Source organism: Carettochelys insculpta, chromosome 1 (assembly GCF_033958435.1).
Source record: "Carettochelys insculpta isolate YL-2023 chromosome 1, ASM3395843v1, whole genome shotgun sequence".
Lineage (NCBI taxonomy): Eukaryota > Metazoa > Chordata > Testudines > Carettochelyidae > Carettochelys > Carettochelys insculpta.
Genome location: NC_134137.1, coordinates 275171891 through 275194183, shown reverse-complemented (window position 1 = coordinate 275194183; position 22293 = coordinate 275171891). Strand labels below are relative to the sequence as shown.

Sequence of the window (22293 nt, the reverse complement as noted above, 5' to 3'; positions counted from 1 at the left end):
AGCACTTAAGCATATGCTTAAAGTTAAGCATGAGTCTGTCTTGTTGACTTCAAAGGGATTTAGGTTCATGCTTCAAAATTAAGAATGTGCTTTAATTTTTTGCCCAATAAGGATTCCTTCCCAATTTGGGGACTCTGCAGTAACTTGCAAAAAACCTGCGTCACACACCTGCCGATGCTTTATGAAAGTTGGCTTATAAATATGACTGTGCATGACTCAAAGACACTTTAGGTAAATGCACCGTGTGACATACCACTTTTAAAGTTACAATCTGCTGAATGTATATGTTCTATTTCTGTGCATATATTTTTGTATGTGAAGATAGAAATATGATGGATGAATCTGTTTCTAAATCTGAAAGTGCTAATGAGGGCCATTAGTGGTACTCTGGAAATGTAATGGCTTGGTATTGAAAACAAATGGCCCATGAATAGCTTTGTTTTTCCAGTAAGCCCAGACTGTGTTTGGTTGTAGCAAGCATGTGGCCAGGCCACCTGATGCTGAAACCCAGTTTGGATCTGGTACTTTTCCACTCAATGTCAGAGAAGTTTTAACTGAGCACAAAGAATTCCCGCCTTGGGCAAAAGAGTTATAAGGGGGGTAACCAAACAATAGAGGTGGTTGCCAGATGCCAGGAGGACCCCGCCCTACCACTTAAGGTGCCTGCTGGAAGCATTTAAGACTGAATGTGGAAGGCTCACGCCCAAGCTAGAAAGCAGCTCAGCTTGTGAAAAAGTTGATTAGAACTATTGTTAGGGTAAGAATTTCCATGTAACAATTTTCTTAATATATTAGGCTTAGCTAATGGGTTTGAGGTTATATTTTTGCTTAGTAACTTTTGTGCTGTCCTTCCGTGCAACAATTTAGATCCTACTTTTTATGCCTAATAAAGGCACTTTTGTTTATCAGACTCAGTGTAAATAGTTGTTACTTAGGAAGGGAGCAACCACACTGATAAAGAGAGCAAATCTTATGAACTTTCTCTGTGTAACACTTCTATGCAGAGGAAGACAGATTTATTTGTGGGTTTGGTCCATTTTGAGGGCAGTGCTTCCGTATGCTGTCAAGGCCCTATAGCTGAGTCCTCCCAGAGCTGAGCTGGTTTGGTGTCTTTGTTGCTCCTTTGCTGGGTTAGACCAGACCTTTATGGCCCAGTAGGACAGGGTGGTGGGCTGCCCCAGAGGACAGGTAGGCAGCCTCAGTGGCATGATAAGCACAAAGGGTGACAGCCCTGAGGGGACCACTGTGATCCAACCCATCCCAATCTCATCTTGTAACATGTCCCATTTAAGCAGTTGATATTAATATTCTTTTGTTTTCTGCCCTTCCTGCCAATGTTCTTGATGCTACACAATGTAATTAAAAAGGCACCAATAATGCTATTTGCAACTGCTACTGATGCACAGAAATAGTGTTTCACAATAGATTGGAGCACTGTAAACTTAGATACCTTTTCACAAGGCAAAATATTTTCTCAGGAAAATTCCAGGTTCTAATAAGCTGGTGCAATAACAGAAGTACTATGCCCCCACAAAATGTGGTCTCCATAGCCGGAACCTGGTAGTTGGAACAGCATCATCACATAATGATGTTAGCCAAAAGGCACGTGTTTGATTTTAAACTAGCTGGTAATTTATTCTTTGTGCTCAAGCTTTTTCTTTAAAAAACAAAAAACTAAAAAAACCAAAAAATCCCAAAAACTAGAGGGCCAGTTGCAGCTTCTCTTGCAAGCAAAAGTTGGGCTGGAAGAAAGTTCTAGAAAGAAGCTTCTTGTAATACACATCCAAAGTGTATGGGCCAGGCCCCGTGCTAGCTGGGGGAGAAACTGAAGTTGGCTCGGTGCAGTGGGGCTCTCTTGGAGGGCTGGCCCCCACGCTTGCTGGGGGAAGGGCTGGCATGGAGGGTGAGCTCCACTGGGGGGGCTGGACCAGGCCCCCCGCTGGCTGGGGGAGGAACTGGAGCTGGCACGGTGCAGGGGGGTTCTGTTGGGGGCTGGGCCCATGGTGGGTGGGGGAGTGGCTGGCACGGTGAGGGGTGGGCTCCATTGGGGGGTGGGGCTGGGCTGCGGTGGGCCAGGTCCCATGCTGGCTGGGGGAGGGGTTGGGACTGGCACGGTGGGGGTAGTGGGGCTCTGTTGCAGGGCCTGCTGGGGCTTGTGCTACCCAGGGGAGGGGCTCCATTGGGGACTGAGCCAGGCCCTGCACTGATTGGGGGCGGAGCTCAGGGTACTCTGTAGAGGGGCTGGGCCAAGCCCCATGCTGGCCATGGAAGGGACTGAGGCTGGCAGGGTGTGTGTGTGTGGGGGGGTCTCTGTTGAAGGCGGCAGGTGGGGCCTGCGCTGGCCAGAGGAGGGGCTCCGTTGGGGGCTGGTCCAGGCCCTGTGCTGGCCAGGGGCAGAGCTGGGGCTGGCATAGGGTGGTGGGGCAGAACATGGTAGTACTTGCCCGAACAGATGGATGGACATAGCAAAAGGTGATATGTACATGGTATAATTTGAGGTAGGTATCTATGGTCATAAAATCAGGTTGCCATTTGTTGTCATCCAAAATGCACATTCTCCCTGCTGGCAGCTTCCCATTGTTGCTTTATGCTTCTCTTTTGTAGCATGATTTGACCTCAGCAATTATTTATGAGCTTACTCATATAAATCCTCTCTTTTACAGGGAACTCACATCCTTGCAAGGGCTTTTTGAATCTGAATTTGTGCTGCAAGTTTGCCTATCCCTTCCTCTGTTCCCACCCTGCTTTTTGGAAGGATACCAGTCACATGATGTATTTGAGAAAGGTGGCTGATTGCGGAAGGATGCAGGAAGGATATGGTTTTGGAGTGATTGCATAAGTGTGGTATAGGAAATGAAAGTACAGGATTTACACAAGATTGATTTTTCAAGGCCGTGGCTGCAGATATTAAGGACTTCTTAATTTTTCACTTAAGCCTTGCAAGGGCTTAGGAGTTGCACATTGTGGCTTACCGTGTAATAACTCGCATTAATACCATGTTCGCTGTGTGAGCTTGTCCCAATATATTTTATTATTGGTACCCTATAATTTCAGAATCGTTCTCTGAAAAACATATTTGATTTCTAATGGAAATGGGCTAAAGTTTTTGTGTGAGAATGTCAAAAACAATCAATTCTGGCCAAATGCATTTCTCATTGAAATCAATGTTGGGTTTTTCCAGTGACTTCAGATTTAGGCCAATACTGAGTATTTTTGAAACCCTCACCCTTCTTTTTGCAGGATAAAGGTGTACAAATAAAAACCTCAAAACTTAAATGTGATTCATTCAGTGCTGTAATGAAAGTGTATTTGTTGTAATGAAGTGGAGGGAGCATGGGGTATATATTTTAACACTTTGTTTTGGTCATTCCACATTCTGCCACCATCTGTATTTATTTTCTGAACTCTAATAGATCATTTTGCATCTGTTTGGTTCCAAGAGTAATGCTTGATTTCCTGAATTTATAGGTTGCAATAAAATCCATTCGTAAGGACAAAATTAAGGATGAACAAGATATGGTTCACATCAGACGGGAGATTGAAATCATGTCATCCCTCAACCATCCCCATATCATCACTATATTTGAAGGTTAGTGACTGTGATTCTTTCCACCTGCTGTACTGTTTGTTGTCTGTCCTGGCCCTCATGTTCAGATGCCTTTAAGTTAGGCCTTATACCAGATCTTATTAGAGAGTTTTGTGCACCAATTCCCCTTCAAATCATATTTCACGATGAACTTTGCTTCTCTAGCAGCCACAGTACATGGGGGAAGCTGTTTGTGTGTGTCTGAAATGCTGCTGTCTGAGTGTAAGGAGAGCTGTCACACAAGCCATCTAAACCTCCTGGTCCCAAACCAAAAAATCAGTTAATTTCATTTTCTCTCTTCCACTCCTCACAAATATAAAATCAGCTTCAGTTCATACCCCTCAACAACGTGGGAGGTCAGATTAGACGATCTAATCATCCTTTCTCGTCTTAAAATCTTTGACAACTTCCCCACCTCAACTGTTCATCACATAGTTCATTGCTTTAATTTCCCAGGAGCCCACCTTGTTTCCTTTGCCTCCTCCAGGCTCCATTTTCCTTTCCCTCCTGAATCTAAGCACCGGTTCCCAGGCCTTGCCCCCAACCCATACAGCGGCTTGTCACTCCTGTCTCTCAGTCCCATCCCACCTCCTTCCCTTGGCTCTGCATTCCCTGCTGTGTAGGCCAGCGAGGCTGGTAACTTTCTCTAACAGAGAATTCCTGGCTTTCAGGCAGCTACTGACTTTGGAGAACAGCAGGAAGTAAAAAAATAGACTAGTGGCCTCTAGTGGAAGCACCCCATCCTTCCTTCCATAGGCTGTGACATCCTGGCCAGAGCTAAACTTGTCAGGAACTGTACATGTTCTCTGGCCCTGAGTGGGAACATAGCCACAGAGGACCTGTAGAGTGCAAATTCTAAAGACGTTGAGGGAGCTTTACTCCATTTAGTCACTCGTCTTTCTCCCGTGATACTTTAGGAAGAGGCACCTGAATTTGGTCCTGTGTATTAACTCTACACAACTCTCCTGTACGTGCTAGGTGGTGATAGGTATATGGCAACTCCATTCTGAGAGTTGATCTGATTGATTAAAACAAGGTCTGGCTTGGAATTATGTTGCACGATCACATATTGAGTTGTTCAAAAACATGTTCTTTTACTTGAAAGGAGATGAATTCCTCCGTCTTTTTATGGAATAAACTCATAACAGGATCTGGGAACAGAAAAGGGGAGGGATGCTGTGTCAGCATGTGGGTTGCAAATGGAGCACAAGTTCTTTCCAGTGTGCACTGAAACTAAAAAAAAATTAGGTATGCTACAGTCCTTTGAGTGTCGTTCTTATGTCCCCCCTCTCTGCTTTGAAATAGTTTACCTCAGTAAAATTAACTAAAGAGTTAGAGTGATTTAAAATATGGAAAATAATTTAAAATGACCTTTGAAGCAAAACCTTCACCCACAACCCTCAGCCCCTATACTCTGGAGGAGAATGATGCCTTTCCACAGAAGAACCAAGGCAGGTTTGCAGCTCAGAGATTTTTTCAATCCCTTCGACCCCATTGCATGTGCATATGGCACATGCCAGTGTTACCATCAGTGAGCTCTCTTGCTGTTTGTTTTGTTGTGATGCCTTGAGCATGAGCGATGATTTTCTCCATGGAAGCTGGAGGCAACTTTCCTCTGATCTTTAGAAATTTTCAGGATGTTCATGCCATTTGTTTGCTTCTAGCCCCAGTACAAGAGCTACTCTGTTACCGAAACAAAATAAATAATATGTAGAAAGTACAGCAGTCTAGCATGACCCTCTGTATTTCATTCATGGCCTATGCAGATGGGCAATGGGAACTGAGATGGACACTGTGATCCTATCCATTACAGAATCAGTCATGTGGCACTGGAATCAGAAGCATGGCAGCTGTTGCTTCACCAGTTCCAGGAGGCCGAAAGAACTATTCTCTAACAGGCAACATCACACCATGGCTATTGAAGTGCCTGGCAAAAAGGGCTCAGACATAGCCATATCCTCCAGGGGAACAGGTACACGCCTCAGCATCATTAGAGTCCCAGTTCAGAAATGTGCCTCAGTTTAAGGCTGAAGTAGCTCCAGTGATGTTAATGGGATTGTTTCCATGTTTGAAATTTGGCACGTACTGTAGCTTGCTGCATCAGAACTTAGAGTACATACCCATCTTCATGAATGACCAATAAAAATTATTATAGTTGTATTATTTTAATTACAATTACTTCTAGTTTTCTGTTGTCTACTTTCGATTGATCTTTTGGTAGGGGTATTTAAGAGGGGATTTGGGTTGCCCATCAAATGCCCTAAAATCTAGAAGTATGTATTGTTGCAGGGCTGTGCTGAGTCTGGCTGGAATGAGTACTGCTCAGTCCTGTCTGGAAGATCTTTAAAAGTTCTTTGAATTGTACTTACAAACACATGTTTTCTTGAAATGGGATCCATGTTTTGATATCCTTTTGACCTTGGTGGCTAAAGGTGATTAACCTCTGAATTTGTCAACTCAGTGTGAACATAAGCCATTGGCTTTTAATGTTAAGCAAATCCAAACACATGTAAATAGGCTCTCTGGTTTAATGATACTTTTTGTACCCCAATCAAAATGAATTTATCTCATGCACTGTTTGCAAGAAGTAGACCTCCAGTTCTGAGTCAGAAGAAATTCCATCCTCTCAAGCAGGACTGTAATTGGCAATCTTTAGAGTGCAGCTGGAAGGGAAGTGCTCTTTTGAATGACTTTAAATTCCTTGAAAAGGACTGAATAAATGAAGCTCACTTTGCCAGAAGTGTTCTGATTTCAGGGCATAAATTTTAACTCAGAAAGCAAAGTCCTTCCTCCCTCTTCTCCCTCCCTCTCCACAAACTCCAGGACTTCGTATCTAAAGCCTTTGAGAGCAAACATATTATTTCATGGGTAGTCTGACTGGAAAAAAAAATACCATCTGGCAATACTTTATTTTATAAGAGTTAAAACATGGGGAATGTATAGGCCCAGTTCTGTAAACACTTACACATGTCTAAATCTGTTCATGTGAGTAACGTTATGCGCATGGGTGCACAGGATCAGGCCCATGGGTGTCTAAATTGCAAAGCACAATGTTTGTGAAGAGTTTCCATTGCTGCACGTTGTCCTGGGTTTCATAAATCCAAAGAAGATCCTGCACTTGTGAAAAGAAAAAGTTACTTTTAAAAAAGTAAACAGATTGTTTGCAAATGCTGTAGAAATTATTTAACCAAGATTTTCTCTACTGAATTATAATATTATGAGCCTGACTGCTGTATGTAAAGTAAAGCCTGTACTTAAATGCTTTACTGAGTTTGGGTCAAGGCAATCAGCATCTTGAAGGCTCAAACTCCTTTTAAACATCACAATGCTAAAATTGCATTTTCCTTAAAACGCACCCACTTTCTTAGGTCTCTGCAACTGCATTTTAATGATTTAATAGAAGAAAATAAAGAGATTCTTCACACATCTGCACAAAGTGTATGACACAAATGTAAACTGACTTCAGCTAGGTCTCCTACTTTTGCTAATCAGGAAATTCTGTTCAGTTAATTTAACTCTTTTAACTGCGGTGTAAAACCATTGAAACCTAACATATTTGCAGAGATGGTGTATGTTTTCTCATTTGCCATGCACAAAGACATGAGAGCTAGCATTTCGTATCATGCTTCTGCAACAGTAACAGAAAATGATCTGTAGTTTTCAGTCATTGTCAGCCAATTCCACCCTATATTATTACAGACAAATTCAAAATGGAGCTGAGTGTCTGATCATGTGAGTTCCTGTGTGGAGAATTTAGTGAAGTCCATACATGTCCTGCAGCTTGAAGCACATGCGGGACTGAGCGCTTAAGATGAATGATCAAAACTGGAAAGCTGAATGTGATGGCTTTGGTCAGAGATCCCCTTGAGAGTGTTACCTGGTGTGTGGATCACACTACTGAGCCCACCTGCCTGCCCCCTGGGGCATCCTAACACCCTGTTCTGCTGAGCCAGAAACTCTGTTCTCTGCCAGAAATGGCACAGATTTGGGATAACACCCCCGGATTAAAGTAATACAGAGACTCTGATAACAGCTCAGCTCTGGGAGGGTTCAGTTACAGGGACTTAACTGCACACAGGAGCACATCCCCCGCAGGACCAAAACCCCAAATCATCTTTCTCTGTGAAAGTTTTACACAGAGAAGGCTCATAAAATTCAATGAAGGAGAGAGATGCACAGTTGTTGTCTCCCCCTCCCCAGGTAACAGTTATTTACAATGGGTCTCATAATGAGCAAAAGCTATTTTATTAACTTCAAAAGAAACAGGATTTAAGTGGTTGCAAGTGATGACAGACAAATCAAAATTAAGTTACGAAGCTAGAATAAAACAAAAAACTGCAGCAGAGTCAAATATGGTAGACCCCCAACTTATGCGGTTGTTGCATTCTTACGCAAGCCTGTGTAAGTCAAATTTCGTATTACTCGGAGGGGCCAGGAAACTGTCCAGTAATGCCAATTTTCTGTCTCCTGTGAGTGGTGGGGAGCTGGCCTCTGGCTCCCCACTGCCTGCCACTAACAGGAGACAGGAAACTGACCAGCACTACAGCACAGGTCAGTTTCCCACCCTCCTGAGTGGCAGGCAGTCTGGAGCCAGGCACCCGCTCCCCACCACCCTAAGTCACATTCAACCGAGAAACGCTCAACTTGAGTGCATGTATCTCAGGGTTCTACTATGTACTAAAAGAAAGTGTTGTAAATCATAATTTCTCACTCTAATGCTCATTTCAAATGAAGTCTTTTCAGGCCAGAGCTGATCTTTCTGACCTGGGTCCAACAGCTTATCTTCAATCTTCTTATTAGAGTTCTTTTGTTTCCAAGTGCTTTTATGTATCTTCTTAGAATGGCTAGCAGTCTTTGAAGGCTGCTGAAGACAATAATTGTTTGCTTCCTATTTCTTAAATAGAGTTCCCTTGGGGTGGAAAGTCTTTGCCCTGTTTCCTTGTGGAAGAATACCAAATTCAAGATGGAGTCCAGCCCCAGGTGGCATGGTGACATGTCTTTGTAGCACCAATCATAGCGTAGACTTGCAGAAAAAACAAGACTATTCACTTATACTTTTCTTGAGCACTGGGTTGTTAAGTTTCTTAAGTACCACTAATAGCTTTCACTAGAAGACCTGGAATAATAAACAGACTTGCACTTCATATTTCTAACTTCACGTACAAGAAAGATACATTTACATAACTAGAATGTATATACATTTAGGGAATTACAAGCTCTTGAATGATAGTTTACTTGCCCCATTTGGCATAAAGCATATTCAAGTTATGCATATTCATATCAAAACATATTTCCACAAAAATGGGGTTCCTGTGCCACACTGAGACTTTTCTTTTTCAAAATTTAACCAAGGGAAAGTGTTTCAGTGGTGACACCATTTAGCCACATTGCTAATTGGCTTCCTCTATTTATGTAGCTTTTTGACCTTCAAGTACATTATTTCTATTGTTTTATAATCTTGGATGTTATCAAAAGAAAATGATTTTTATAGCATAGAGATTAGTAATAAAACAAATATAAACAAACTTAACTCCTAGGTTATCATACTCCACCCACGTGAATTTCCTTGCATTCAGTATGGTTTAACACCTAAACAACACTACTTGTGAGATGAACCCTGAGATTCCTAAGAACAATGGCAGTTTCAAATCACATTCCAGCCTGGTCTCAAACTACATTAAGTTTAAAAAATAAAAACAATATTTTTATTGCCACCTCATGGCATATGCTTGCTTGTCTGAGGTTACAAAACCATTGCAGTCATAACTTAAACATGCAAGTCTGTGCATCACTCAAGGAAAAGTAGAATTAAAGTGGTGTAACAGAAAGATGAAATGTTATGGCTGATTCAGTGATTCTCACATTTTTCTCAGCTTTTTAAAGGTGAATCATCAAATTCTATGTTTCCTCATCATGTATATAGAAAATTGATATAGGCAAGGATTATGGTTCTCATTTTGATTTAATCAACTCAGTGGAGATTAATTTTAACCCACAGACTGATTTAAAACGATTATCGCTGAATCTTACCTACGTTTCTTTAATTTAAGAAGAAATGCATTGCATTTCCACTGTGTGCAGCTGTGACTTAGGAAAGCAGTTTAAAACATGCTTAACTTTAAAACCCATTGACTTTAATGGTAATTAAGCTTATGTTTAACTTTAAACATGTGCATAATGTTTTTCTGAATTGGATCTTGAAAGAGGAAGGCTAGCCATGTCCACCATGTACTCGATTTTTAAAAATTATATAACGATAAGCTTGAAAAAAAAAACTCTTGGAGATGCTGATTTGGGACTTTAAAACAAAGAACAAGACACTTTTTCCCCAATAGTAATGAATTCATGAGATATGTTAAGCTGTAATTGTCGGGAAGAAGTTATGTCCCATTATTCAACTGTCTTTCTGAGGAATAATTTGTCCTTTATAACATGAGTCCACTAACTGGGCTTTAAATGATTTTATTGAATGAAAAGGTTATTCTAGCCCATATGCCTAAAATTAAAGATATTCTTGCTTGTTCCCTTGATTTGGCTGACCTTTAATAAAAGAGCACTTTGTAGCAGAGGAAAGGTACTTCTGTCTGCGGCTGTTAGAAGAGTAATAAAAATACCATAGAATGGAAAGACACCAGATGGAAGGAATGTCAACATACTGGAACTAATTTAGGAGATTGCTCTGATAGAGAGCACAGGCATGAGGAGAATTCAGATAGTTCCAGTAGAAAGAGATTGGCTGCCCCCCTTAAACTAACAAACTAAAATTCTTACCTCAGAGCTGCATATAAAACAAAAGGAATCAGCCGATGAAGAGGCAGTCCATTTCAAACAAACTCCTGCCCTGTCTGAATTAGCATTCTGTAAACACAGAAACAAAGGAATCAGTGTATTATTTTAAAAATAGGCATCAAAGATTAAAAGATGCCCAAAACACCACCGAATACTTTCGACTAGTCTTTGCAAACACCTATATATTCATACGTGTTTCTCACAGCTAGGGCTAAATTCTACCTTCAGGAACGCATTTGCGCAATTTCCATTTCTTTAATAGTGAAGTGGAAGTGTATTCACCCAATAGCAGAATATGGTTCAAAAAGGTAATTATTTTGTCCCTAGAGGGGAATATTAATCGATTTTGGGGAAATAAACTTCCAGGTTTCAGAACCGAGAGAGAGGTCTCTGTGCTGCCGGTCCTATCTGGGAGTTGCAGTGCTCTGAATAGAAGCTGAACCCATCAATTCAAGCCCTCTAAATATAGTTAAGTAGAGAGATTACATTCAGGAATTATTGCTATAGTAGTACGGAGTGTAATGGAGAACGTTTGTTGACCTTACAAAATGTACTTTGGCTCAAATATGTCTGATAGTGAGAAGTTAAGGACATATCCAGTTTTCTGTTTCTAGTCTTCAGTGAGTTCTCAAGCCAAGGGATTTGGTTTCAGTTATCTGCCCAGAAAAGTGGACTTTTCCTTTCATCAAACAAACAAGCAAACCTTTTACTCTAGCATTAACAAGAAATTTGAAAAAAGAAAGAAGCCGCAACACACATTTGAGTATAAACACTTTTTTTCTGGTTTTGAACAATTTTTTTCTTACTGTTGGGAAAGGTTCTTGCAGGTGGGCAGACTGGTGCCGTTTAGCGAAAAATAATTCTCCTCAGTGTCTGATACAGTGCCAGATATGTTGTCATACTGTGTGTCTCCTGTCCTCCTGACATGTTACTCCAATGCTCCCTTCTCCATTTCTGTAACGTGCCCCCCAACCTCATATGTTATTGCAGTGATCCCTCCAACTCTCAGTACATCACTGTGGCCCTTTCCCCACCTGCTAATTAATATATATATATTTGCAGTCACGGTATATATAATTAAAGCCACACCAACCCTACATTATACACTAAAACACCTGCATAAAAAGCCAGTACGTATGGATGCACACTGGTTGCTTGGATAAAAGCAGAGTGAGTGGTAGAAAGGACAGAGCTAGACTGAGGAGGAGAAGGATTAACGAGGGGAAATACATGACTTTGCTGCATATATATATATGTTATAGGAGCGCTCACTCCACTTCTGAGGCCTTGCTGCATCTCTCTCAACGTCACCCTTCAAAGCCAATGGCTCAATGGTAAAAAAATATATATATATAAATATTTCTTCTTTCTGTCCTATAACAACTGGACTCCTCACTTCTTTCTACTCAAATCATCTTTCTTGATTTCTTACTGACAGCCTAACTTTCCCAGTCCATCTGTTAAGATTGACAACTCCCTACTTCTTGTGCTTGATCAGCTTGCAGGGCTTGAATTGCTTCCCTCAAGGCGCCTGTGCATAGCATTTGCACTGCTCATATGCATCAGTAACATTTCGTGCTCCCTGACCTCCATCAGCAGTTGAGGAGAAGGCCAGGATTGCCTTTCAGGAACTGGCCTCCTCACTGTTAGGCCGTGTCTACATGTGCCCCAAACTTCGAAATGGCCATGCAAATGGCCATTTCGAAGTTTACTAATGAAGCGCTGAAATGCATATTCAGCGCTTCATTAGCATGCAGGCTGCCGCGGCGCTTCAAAATTGACGCGCCTTGCCGCTGCGCGGCGCGTCCAGACGGGGCTCATTTTCAAAAGGACACCGCCTACTTCGAAGTCCCCTTATTCCCATGAGCTCATGGGAATAAGGGGACTTCCAAGTAGCCGGGGTCCTTTCGAAAAGGAGCCCCATCTGGACGAGCCACATGGCGGTGAGCCACATCAATTTCGAAGTGCTGCAGCCGCCCACATGCTAATGAAGCACTGAATATGCATTTCAGCGCTTCATTAGTAAACTTCGAAATATTTCGAAGGTTGGGGCACGTGTAGACGTAGCCTTAGCCAGCCAGGAAGGGTTCCTGGATCAGGCTGTCCTGGCTAAACCCACTTCCCTGAAATTGCCAGCTGTAGCAGATGTGCAGAAGTACTTCAGCAGTAGAGTCAGCTTCAGAATGGAAGAGAATGGCAGAGAATACATCACAGCGAAAACACAGTGTGCAACAAACATTTGCAGAAGCTATGCGGAGGCAATCAGTCCATCATCAGCTTGCAAGTCACAGCTCAGGTGTTAACAGGGTAGTGTATTTTATTAACTCATTATCTGCAGTAAATATACCCAGCATTTAGTCAATGCCCCCTTCCCATCCCTCCAGCTCACCATCATGTTATTTTCTTGGGCCATATATTTCTAGAACTACACTTGGTGCATTTGTTCAGTGCACACACACTGTGATATGCTGTGTTTGAAGATACTTGCATGTATATAGACAGGTATTGCCATAGAAGCATGAATATTTAAGAGTGGATTCTTTATCTCTGATTTAAGATTTCATATCCCGCTCATGTCAACCCTAGAGAATAAGGAAATATGCAGTAAAGTCATGTATTTGCCCTCATTATGCCTTCTCCTCCTCAGTCTCGCTACGTCCTTTCTACCGCTCTCTCTGCTTTTATCCAAGCAACCAGTGTGCATCCATGTGTATTGATATGTGTGCAGGGGTTTTAGTGAATAATGTATGGTTGGTGTGGCTTTAATTACACTATACAGGACTGTGTATTGGGGTACGGAAGCAATAGAGTACAGCAGCAGACTGCTCATAGAGTACTGGGCCACAGATGTGCTGTGCTTTTCTCTAATGTTCAGGAGAACTTATGCAAATAGGTGGTCAGTATCAATGATTGTTGTAAAATTGGTATGATTTTTTAATGTAGAATTTAGAAGGTTAAACTCTGCACACAGGGGAAGTGTAAGAGGGCGAAGGGACAATATGTGAATAAGAAGGTGTAGGGGATGGGGCCAAGGAGGCATGCAGGGATATTCAGGGTAGAATGAAAATGTCTGTATGCCAAGGAATCTCTGGTTTATTCCATGTTGCAGTGGGGAGTCCTTAAGGCACTGTTGCTACAGTGCAGATAGGTGCTGCTGCCTTTTCTGTGCTCATTCTGTTTTATGTTGCCATAGCGTCTACCATGTCAGTGTAAGTAAAAGGGTAGTGTCTCCTTCATGGAGATAAATAATATGTATCCTTGAGAAGACAGTGCAGTGAATCTGGGACACTACGCACTGAAATGCATACATATACTGATTGGATTCAATATGCTTGTCCCCAAAAGACAAAAATTCACAGTAAAGATTTAGTATTCCCCAAATTTAGCATTTAAATGAAATGCTCTGCTTGTTAGAGGGCAGTAAAAATAACTGAAATAGTATATAAGCAATAACCTGACTCTCAAACCAGACAGCTTTTATGACATCCTCTCATGAGCAGAGGGTCCAGAGGGTCAGGGGATGAAAAAGGTGTCTTTTCCCTGGTGCCATGGGTAACATTTTCCTGAGCTCAGCATTCTCTTTGCTAATTCCCTTTGGAGTGCAAGCTGCCCCAAGAACAGCAGAATAGAAAAGGGGACAGAGCTCTGTGTATGCCCCTCAATTGCACACCACCTGGTGGATAACAAAGGAGTCACCACTATGCTTCCTTGAGGCAGTGAAGGTGCAGATTACCCGCTTCTCAGATCTGGTAGCCCTCAATCAGCACGTATGCATAACAATCTGGTAGACTCAGAAAAACACCACAAGCCCATTGGGATTAGTCAAGTCTCATATCCTTGTGGGGTCTCATCCTTGTTCTGGTCTGGCTATGGTCTGAAGAAGTGGGTCTGTCCCACGAAAGCTCACCTAATAAACTATTTTGCTAGTCTTTAAAGTGCTACTTGACTGCTTTTTGTTTTGATAGTGTATAGACTAGCACGGCTTCCTCTCTGTTACTATCCTTGTGGGGGTGGGATATCTCAGTGGTTAGGACATTGGCTTTGTAAACACAGCATTGTGAGCTCAGTCCTTGAGGAGGCCCTTCGAAGTTCTGGAGCAGGTTAGATTTATTCAAAAAAAAAAAAAAAAAAAAAAAAGAATGTGAGGAATGGTGAGAGGTCCTGCTATGAGTGCAGGGGACTGGACTTGAGGTCCCTTCCAGCTCTGTGAGATATGTGTGTATCTCCATATTTCACATACATGCGCTAAATTCACTCTTTTGGTGAGTGAAACTTTATGGAGATCAGTGGATCTTGGCCCACTTATACAAGTAGTGAATTTAGCCAGTTTAATGTTATATGTGGTAGACGATAAATCCTGGTACGTTGTTCAACAGCAGTTTGTGAACTGACTTCTGATTCAAAATGCTGAATTAATGTATTTTTAGTGTATTATCTAAGCATAAAGAACAATTCTTTCCCTCCTCCTGGGCTGAATAGTGATTAGTTAGCAACTGTCTCTGTGCTTAGAGATATGGGTGAACTCATTAATGCTTTATCAATAATGTGTCAGAACAATTTTATATAGAACACACATTATGTTTAATTCTCTCCAGAGACTATCAGTCTGTCATTCTTGGAGAGGATATTATGGTGTAATCCATCCAGAGACAGTTCTTCCAGTTTCCGAAGGTTATTGTTAATAAGGATGCATGTAGGATGTAATCACTGGCAGGAGTCTATGCTTCAGGGTACTGTGAGGCCAACAGACAAGTCAGTGGCCAATTTTATCTGGCAGTTTCCTTTCCTTTTTATCAGAGCCATTTGGCTGAAGCCTATGGAGATTTAGAAGGAACTGCAGAGGCTTTGGCTTGTAAAATTCAATGACAAGGTGTGAGGGGACAAGAGACAAAGCCCAGGAATGAAAACTATGTGTGTGTTGGGAGCTGCAGCTTCACACTGAGCTGCCAAAGCTGATGCTATGTTCCTTCACACGCTAATGGCCATGCTGGAAGACAACATTCCAGTTTGAAGACCCACCGTAACCTCGCATGGTGACAAGTATCAGAGAGGTGGCTGTGTCAGTCTGTAGCTTTGAGAACAAGAAGAAGTCCTGTGGCACCTTATAGACTAACAGATATTTTGGAGCACAAGCTTTTGTGGGCAAAGACCCACTTCATCAGATGCGTCTTCTTCTTGTTCTCAGCAAGTTGCCTCCATAGAATGAAACAAAAGGAAATTCAATACATTCTAAGTGACCTGTGGTTATCTAGGCCAGGCACAGTGTTTCCCGTGTGCAAACTAGATTTGCCAGAGTCAAAGGAAATATTCTATAGCAACCAAAGCCATGTGGCAATTTGAAACTGCTCACAGCCCATTTTGTAAGTTTAAATGTTTAGTTTTCGTGAACTCCCATTGGAGACGAGGGCAGTCGATGGCACACAGCATTGTACCTTGCTGGATGGGGCCCTGAAAGAGCCATCATGTCCCATATTACAGGGAACATGCAGGTGTAGCAGTGCATGTGATAGGCCAGATTGCAGCTGGCCCTGCGCAAGTGCACAAGAATCAAAGATAGCGCAAACACCCACTTGTAGGGTGGTGAGCCCAGGCATTACTTGAGGCTAGTGTCACTTGTGTTCACCCAGAGGAGACAGGGAAGAATGGATGAAAGCAGAGCTGTGGACATGTCTGTTCTGTACCAGCCAGAGGAGCTGAATGGGCCTAGGGGGAAGTGCGCACAGGACACTCGCTTTTGTAGAGCTCAAATTTTCACCCGCTCCAAGGCCCCAGGAGGAGTCCTGGCTGAGTCAGCCAGAATCCCTCTGCTAATTCCTCTGGCTGGGTGGCAACTGTTATCTTGCACCAATACAGAACTGGCTATTAAAGGCACAATCCAGCCCTTTTGTAAACTTTTCTTTCCAGGAAGATAAGCTTTCTGGTGTTCTTAGCAGCAGCTTTTACAAAATGTTGTGTTTCAAGGCAGTCACAAATATTTGATAGCCAGCACCCTCCTCCCTCTCCACATGGGCTGTATGTTTTGAGAGCTGTAGTGGGGAGGCCTATAGGTACTGAGCAGCCAGCCCTCCCATGGAAGTTCAAAATAGTGTGCACACACAAGTCGTAATTAATAATACCTAGAAATGTGATAGGAAACTCAGTCACAGGAATAACCCTTTCCTGGCAGATGGACAGGCAATAATGAGGAAATGAAACCTCTTGAAGACATCTCGGAGTCCCCTTGTGTGCTAAATATATGGTACAATTGTTAAATTAAAATATTTGTTGTACACTGTACATCAACCCTTAAAGCCAGTGCTCCAGCTGGTGGAAATGGCATTGTGCCATTGATTTCACCAGTTCGAACAAGTGGAGGAGGTGTTTCATTGTGACTCTGAGCGCTTTAGGACAAGAGCCAGCACTTGTCTGTCTATGTTTGTATAGCACCTAGTGCAATGGGGCCCTGACTCACTACTGTAATGCATCTAACAAAAGTTAACAATATAACTTCAAAACTCCTTTGATGTGGCCTTTAACTGTGTGCTAGCGTGGCTGTTTTAATCCTCGGGAAAAACATCAAACATATGAAATATTTGTGGTAAATATAGGCAGCAAAATAATTTCTTGAATTTTGACACATTTAAGACCTAACTGGTTATTTATGTATTGTTTGATTTATAAAATCACATATCCAGCAGCCTCTAAGCAAATTATGCCTCATGGTTACAAAAGACGTCTTTCAGACCAGGAAGGCCACAGACTGATAGTGTGACTGAGAGGTCTGGACTGTATTATTATTGGAAATAAAGAGAGCCCTGTTTACAGACCTCTGATTGGTTCAAGGTATTACTCCTAAAACTCTTTGAGCCCGATTCTTCATTGCCAAACCAGAATGGGTTTTCACTCATTTTGCAAATGGTTGGTGTAAATCAAGATGCATGGTACAGGGAAGCAGGATCAGTGCCTTTTTTCTTAATGTGCTATTCAATAGCACTGAGTACATATTAGTATAATTGTGAAAAAGCTTGCTTTCCTTGCTGTAACACAACAAAGTGATGCCTAGTAGCTGTAAAGATTTATAATACAAACAAGGGTAGAACGTTAAGTACCTTTGCCTTTATCATATATCTTTTAAGTATGCGTGTAGCAGAGAGTTCAGTTCTTTATTGTTGTTTAACTAAAGCTTAATTTTTGTGTCTGAAGTTATCTGTATTTTTGAATAAACATAGTAGTGATGAGTGGTTTACACTGTTTCTTTACAAGCAGTATCTAAGCTTTAGGACACACCTCTGAGATGGGTGTTTCTTCTGTTTTTAGTGAGTTGTTCTGGGATTTACATCAGTGACAGTGAAGTGAGAATTTGTCCCTAAGCAAACATGCAAGACCACAGTGAGATTTAGGGTCAAAGCTGCTGCGATTATAATGCAAGGATTCCAGACTCTCGGCTTCTCTTCCTAGGCAACTCCTGATGTGGCATGATTTATTTGGATAAACATTTGAAAAGAAAACTTAGGCCAGGGTTGAATCTGGTTTATTATTGGCTCACAGAAAATGTCTGGGCATTGAGGTAGTTCTGTAGACCCATCACATTCATTTCAGTTCTGCCTCGTTTCTCTAGCATTCCAGATAATTCAGGTTCTTCAAAAAGTGTGCAATAGCAATCATATAGATTGGTTGTGTGGTTCACAAGGATGTAGAAATTCGTTGTCAGGCCTGGGATTATAACTCTGGAGTTCTTGGATCTTGTACTTTGCTTAGACTTATTGGCCATGTCTACAGGGGCAACCTCTGTCAACAGAGGTCACTGTTGACAGAGAAACCTTGGCAGTGCCTCTGTTGACAGACCACATCTACACACAAAAGCAGATCGAAAGAGCAAGCTTCTCTGTCGACAGAGAGCAGCCAGACTTCCCTGCCCTCTCTCAACAAGAATAGCTGACCAGGAGCTCTGCAAACAGGGCTGCCCAGGGAACCGGAAGCCCTCTCTGTTGACAGAATTGTATACATGGGCACTCTGTTGACAAAACTGTTGACAGCAGTGTTATCCCTGATCAGGAACAGGGATAATGCCGTTGACTGAACAGCTGAGTTTTGTTGACAAACTCTCGAGAGAGTGCTTTAATCGTGTAGATGCTTGGCAAGTTTTGTTGACTAAAGCCCAGTTTTGTTGACAGAAGCTGCCCATGTAGAAGCAGCCATAGGCTGTAGTACTTTTTTCATACCGCTTGTTACAGTGTCAGGATTCCCCTCCCACCTCGCTGTAGAGATAGTGAGGGTGTTTACAACCCTTCTTCCTTTGCCTTGTTCGTGACCCCCTTTAGGGTTGGGATCTCCAAGGTGAGAACCAATGTGCTTGACTAATCCATGCCTTTGACCATTATATTTTTGGCAGTATATTGGAAATCTCTCCATGGTCTCAGTGAGGGTGCATCAGACACCCTGAATCATTTGTGTTTTCTTCCACTGTTGAGAAACAATTTTAAATCTGTCAAGTTAACAGGTTTTTTTTTGCCTCTGCAGTATTTGAAAATAAAGATAAGATTGTGATAATCATGGAGTATGCAAGCAAAGGGGAGTTGTACGATTACATCAGTGAGAGGCGGAGGCTGAGCGAGAGGGAGACGAGACACTTCTTTCGGCAGATCGTCTCCGCTGTTCATTACTGTCACAAGGTGAGCACAACATTTGGCATTAAAGTAACTGTCTGAGGATTTAACAGGGAGTCTATGGTTAAAAGGACGCAGTGAGATAAAAATGTTCAGCTACTGAAGTGGGAGGTGGAGTTTGCAGCAAGATGTCACAAGCATACGTATTCCAGCAGTTCACCATCCATATTTAGAGACTAAAGGTCATATTCTCACCTGGGCCAATTTCCACCAGCTAACTCCCTTGCACGAAGTCTGTTTAACTGAACACTCTGCTAGCTTTCTGCAGAAGAAAGATCACTTGTAGTGATACAGTCAATAGAAGAAGACTGATAGCTTTCCCATAATTTGAATTCTGAACAATTTTTGATGGAAGAATAAGGTACAGTGTATACAATTTAAAATAGCAAAGCAGAGGTGTAAATGTGCAACTTCAGAAAAAGGTACTTTTGTGTGAGGAGAAGAAAGTGAGACTACCTGTTATGGAGCCATTGAAAGTCGCCCAAAAATAACACCTACAGTTATAGTAAGAGGATCAGAAGGATTCCACTTGTTGCCTTTATCCTTCATGGCATGCTTCCAAAGGACAATTTAAGTCATGGAAAAACTAGTATCATGCTGATTAACTTCATGGGCCCTCCATGCTCCTTTACAGGCCCTGGTTGTCTGTGTATCCTGTGATGCAGTTGTAGGGGTGTCACGTTCATGACATTTCAATGGGTGCTGCTTTTATTTCAGCAGTGCCCATCTCCTCTCTAGGACCATTTAAGGTAGGAAAGCACTGTTACTCCCATTTTTACAGATGAGAAAAAAAGGCACATCGCTGTTAAGCGATTTGCCAGTGGTCATACAGGTGGACGATAGTAGAGCAAGGAATTGAACTTGGGTCTTCCAGGTCAGTGCCCAAACCATTGGGTCATGCAGGTATAGAGCCAAAATTTCTACCAGACTAAAGCCAATATGCAGCAAAGGCAACTTTTTGTTAGCGTTTTAAAACCTTTTAAACTTTCTTTGAATTCTGCTAAACAAGGGAGATCTGCAAAATCCTTATTGTGCAGTACAGAAAATCCATCAGAGCCTTCAGTTCCTGGTTAGTTTTGAAAACTTTGGTAATGAGAAACTACGACTTAAATCCTGCTTGTTGATTTCCATCCCTACCATTTACAGGCAGTAGCAGTCTTTTAGTATTTCAACTTCCCTGGCCCAAATGGCTGCACACGGGAGGAATTAAGGCTTTTCTAAGGACTAATGTCATTGACAGATATTGTTTTCTGGTGCCTGGGAAGAATATATTGCTTTCACACAGTGGGGGTAGGATAGGAGTTGGAATTAAGTTCCGAAAAGAATCCCCCTGCTGTTTTACAAGCTTTGTGGGAGGACAGATTCCAGTCATTCTTCTCTTAAACACACAGCAAGTGACTAATACATCTCCTGTCACTAGTCACTGGGCCGTGAGTGTTATGACAGCAAAGTCAGTCCTGAAACGTACATACAAAGACCACCCTGATGATTCAGTTCTTTAACCTGTCCATTGTTCCCCACACCCTCTTTTTTTCCATTTCAGAATGGTGTTGTCCACAGAGACCTAAAACTGGAAAACATCCTTCTTGACGACAGTTTTAACATTAAGGTAGGGTTCTTTCTTTCTTTCTTCTTTGAATGGATTTGCAAATCTCAGAGCCATTTTTATGTAAGGTCTGATAAGATCCAGTATTATAGCAATAGAAGCTGGCAATGAACTGAAAGGGTGGGAGGATGAGGGGAGAGAACAATGTGTGGTGTTAGCCTGAAGTGCTAAATAGAGTTCTGGATGATTTTGGGGGGGAAACTCTTATTGTTGTGCAAGGGGCTCAGTTCCCAAAGTTATATTAATTTGCCAGTGGAATACAGTGTGTTTCAAGTGGTACAGTTTACATTACAAATGGTATTATTGCTGGCAGCTGTTGAAACTCCAAAAAACTTTCTTGGCCTAGAGGATTCAAGTGCCTCCGACAGAACACTGTGAATGTCCTTTTGATCATTTCTGAAGAATAAGCAAATGGAGTTTCAAAATAAACTTATAAAGCACATGTGCTTCATTAGGAAATGGACTTAGAACTCTAGACACAAATGTAGCTTTCTGACTGGCTATCAGTGATGTCATATCCATCTCAGTAATTCCCAGTGAAAGCATGAGAATGACCTTTCTTTTCTTCTTATAATAATAATAATAATAATAATAGCAGCCATACGATCAGATAAATAATGCAGTTCTGGGAGATTAGTGAAGCTCCTAGATGGTGAATCTGTTTTATCTTCAACTTGGTGTCACTTCACACTCAAGAGGTATGCAGTAATCATCCCTTTCCAATGCTGCATAGATTGGTAAGGTGTATAGATCTGGGGACATAGAGTCAGATGATAGGTACTGTCCACTGACTATTGTTGTTTTATGGCTTAATTAACAATACAAAGCAATCAGGAAGCAATCTACACAGACAGCTATCCTAATAGCTTAAGTTTTGTCTCTCTGTTTTCTGTCTTCTCTTTCCATTGATAAGTCACCATGCTTCCTGCTCTGCCTTTTGTGCATCATGCTAAAGAGATACCTATCATTTAAAATGCATGCATAATGGAAATAGACAATAACATATGGTAGTTGCCATCTGTGTAAAACTGATGACAGAAGCCACCTTGGGTCAAATGATGGATTAAAGACAAATAAAAATGCGGTTTCTAAAAATAGCATTTTACAGAGTCCATATCCTATGCGACGCTTGAACGTTCATTGTTAACGGCAGGGCTGTAGTGCTAGTTTGAATCTCTGCCATTATGTGCCAACAGTGTCACCAACACTGGCAGCCCCGCTGCCTCTTTTAATAGCACTGAAAAAAAAATAGCCTTTCTTGGGCATTGGGATGTAGTCCAGGCTTCCGTGAGCAGGATGACTTCTGTTTCAGCATTACATACAAAACTGTCTTCCCAGATAATCACAGATTTCTTGAGAGAGAATAAGAATCTGGGGAATTTGTTAAATGGGATGGGATAGGTTCATCACATACATTTCCTCAGGTCGGCAGGAAATTGTACCCAGACGTGATTTTCTTTCTTTATACCACTTCATTTCTTTTGATTTCAAGGGCCTTAATCATGATTTATACCCCATGAGAATAATACTCAAACTCAGCTTGATCAAGGCGCTTCAAAATCACAGATTTTTTTTTTCTTGTATACCACAGTGGTTGGTACTATTATTGGAAGATGGATTGATACTAGTCAGAAGGTAAATGGGTTAGATTCCGCAAGCCCTCACCC

At 41.9% G+C, this 22293-nt stretch overlaps 1 protein-coding gene and 1 long non-coding RNA gene across 2 annotated transcripts in view; one reads left to right on the top strand and one right to left on the bottom strand.

Annotated features, from left to right (window-relative positions):
- Positions 1-22293, top strand: part of NUAK1 (NUAK family kinase 1) — a 63523-nt gene that overhangs the window by 28756 nt on the left and 12474 nt on the right. The window contains exons 2-4 of the mRNA XM_075007915.1: positions 3469-3589; positions 18875-19026; positions 20564-20629. Of these exons, the coding sequence (XP_074864016.1) occupies positions 3469-3589; positions 18875-19026; positions 20564-20629 (339 nt within the window). The remainder of the gene's footprint in view (positions 1-3468; positions 3590-18874; positions 19027-20563; positions 20630-22293) is intronic.
- Positions 6129-10782, bottom strand: LOC142020239 (uncharacterized). Its single transcript, XR_012647317.1, has 3 exons — positions 10598-10782; positions 10358-10444; positions 6129-6698 (listed from the first exon to the last, which is right to left on the bottom strand). It is a non-coding gene; the product is annotated as an uncharacterized LOC142020239 (long non-coding RNA).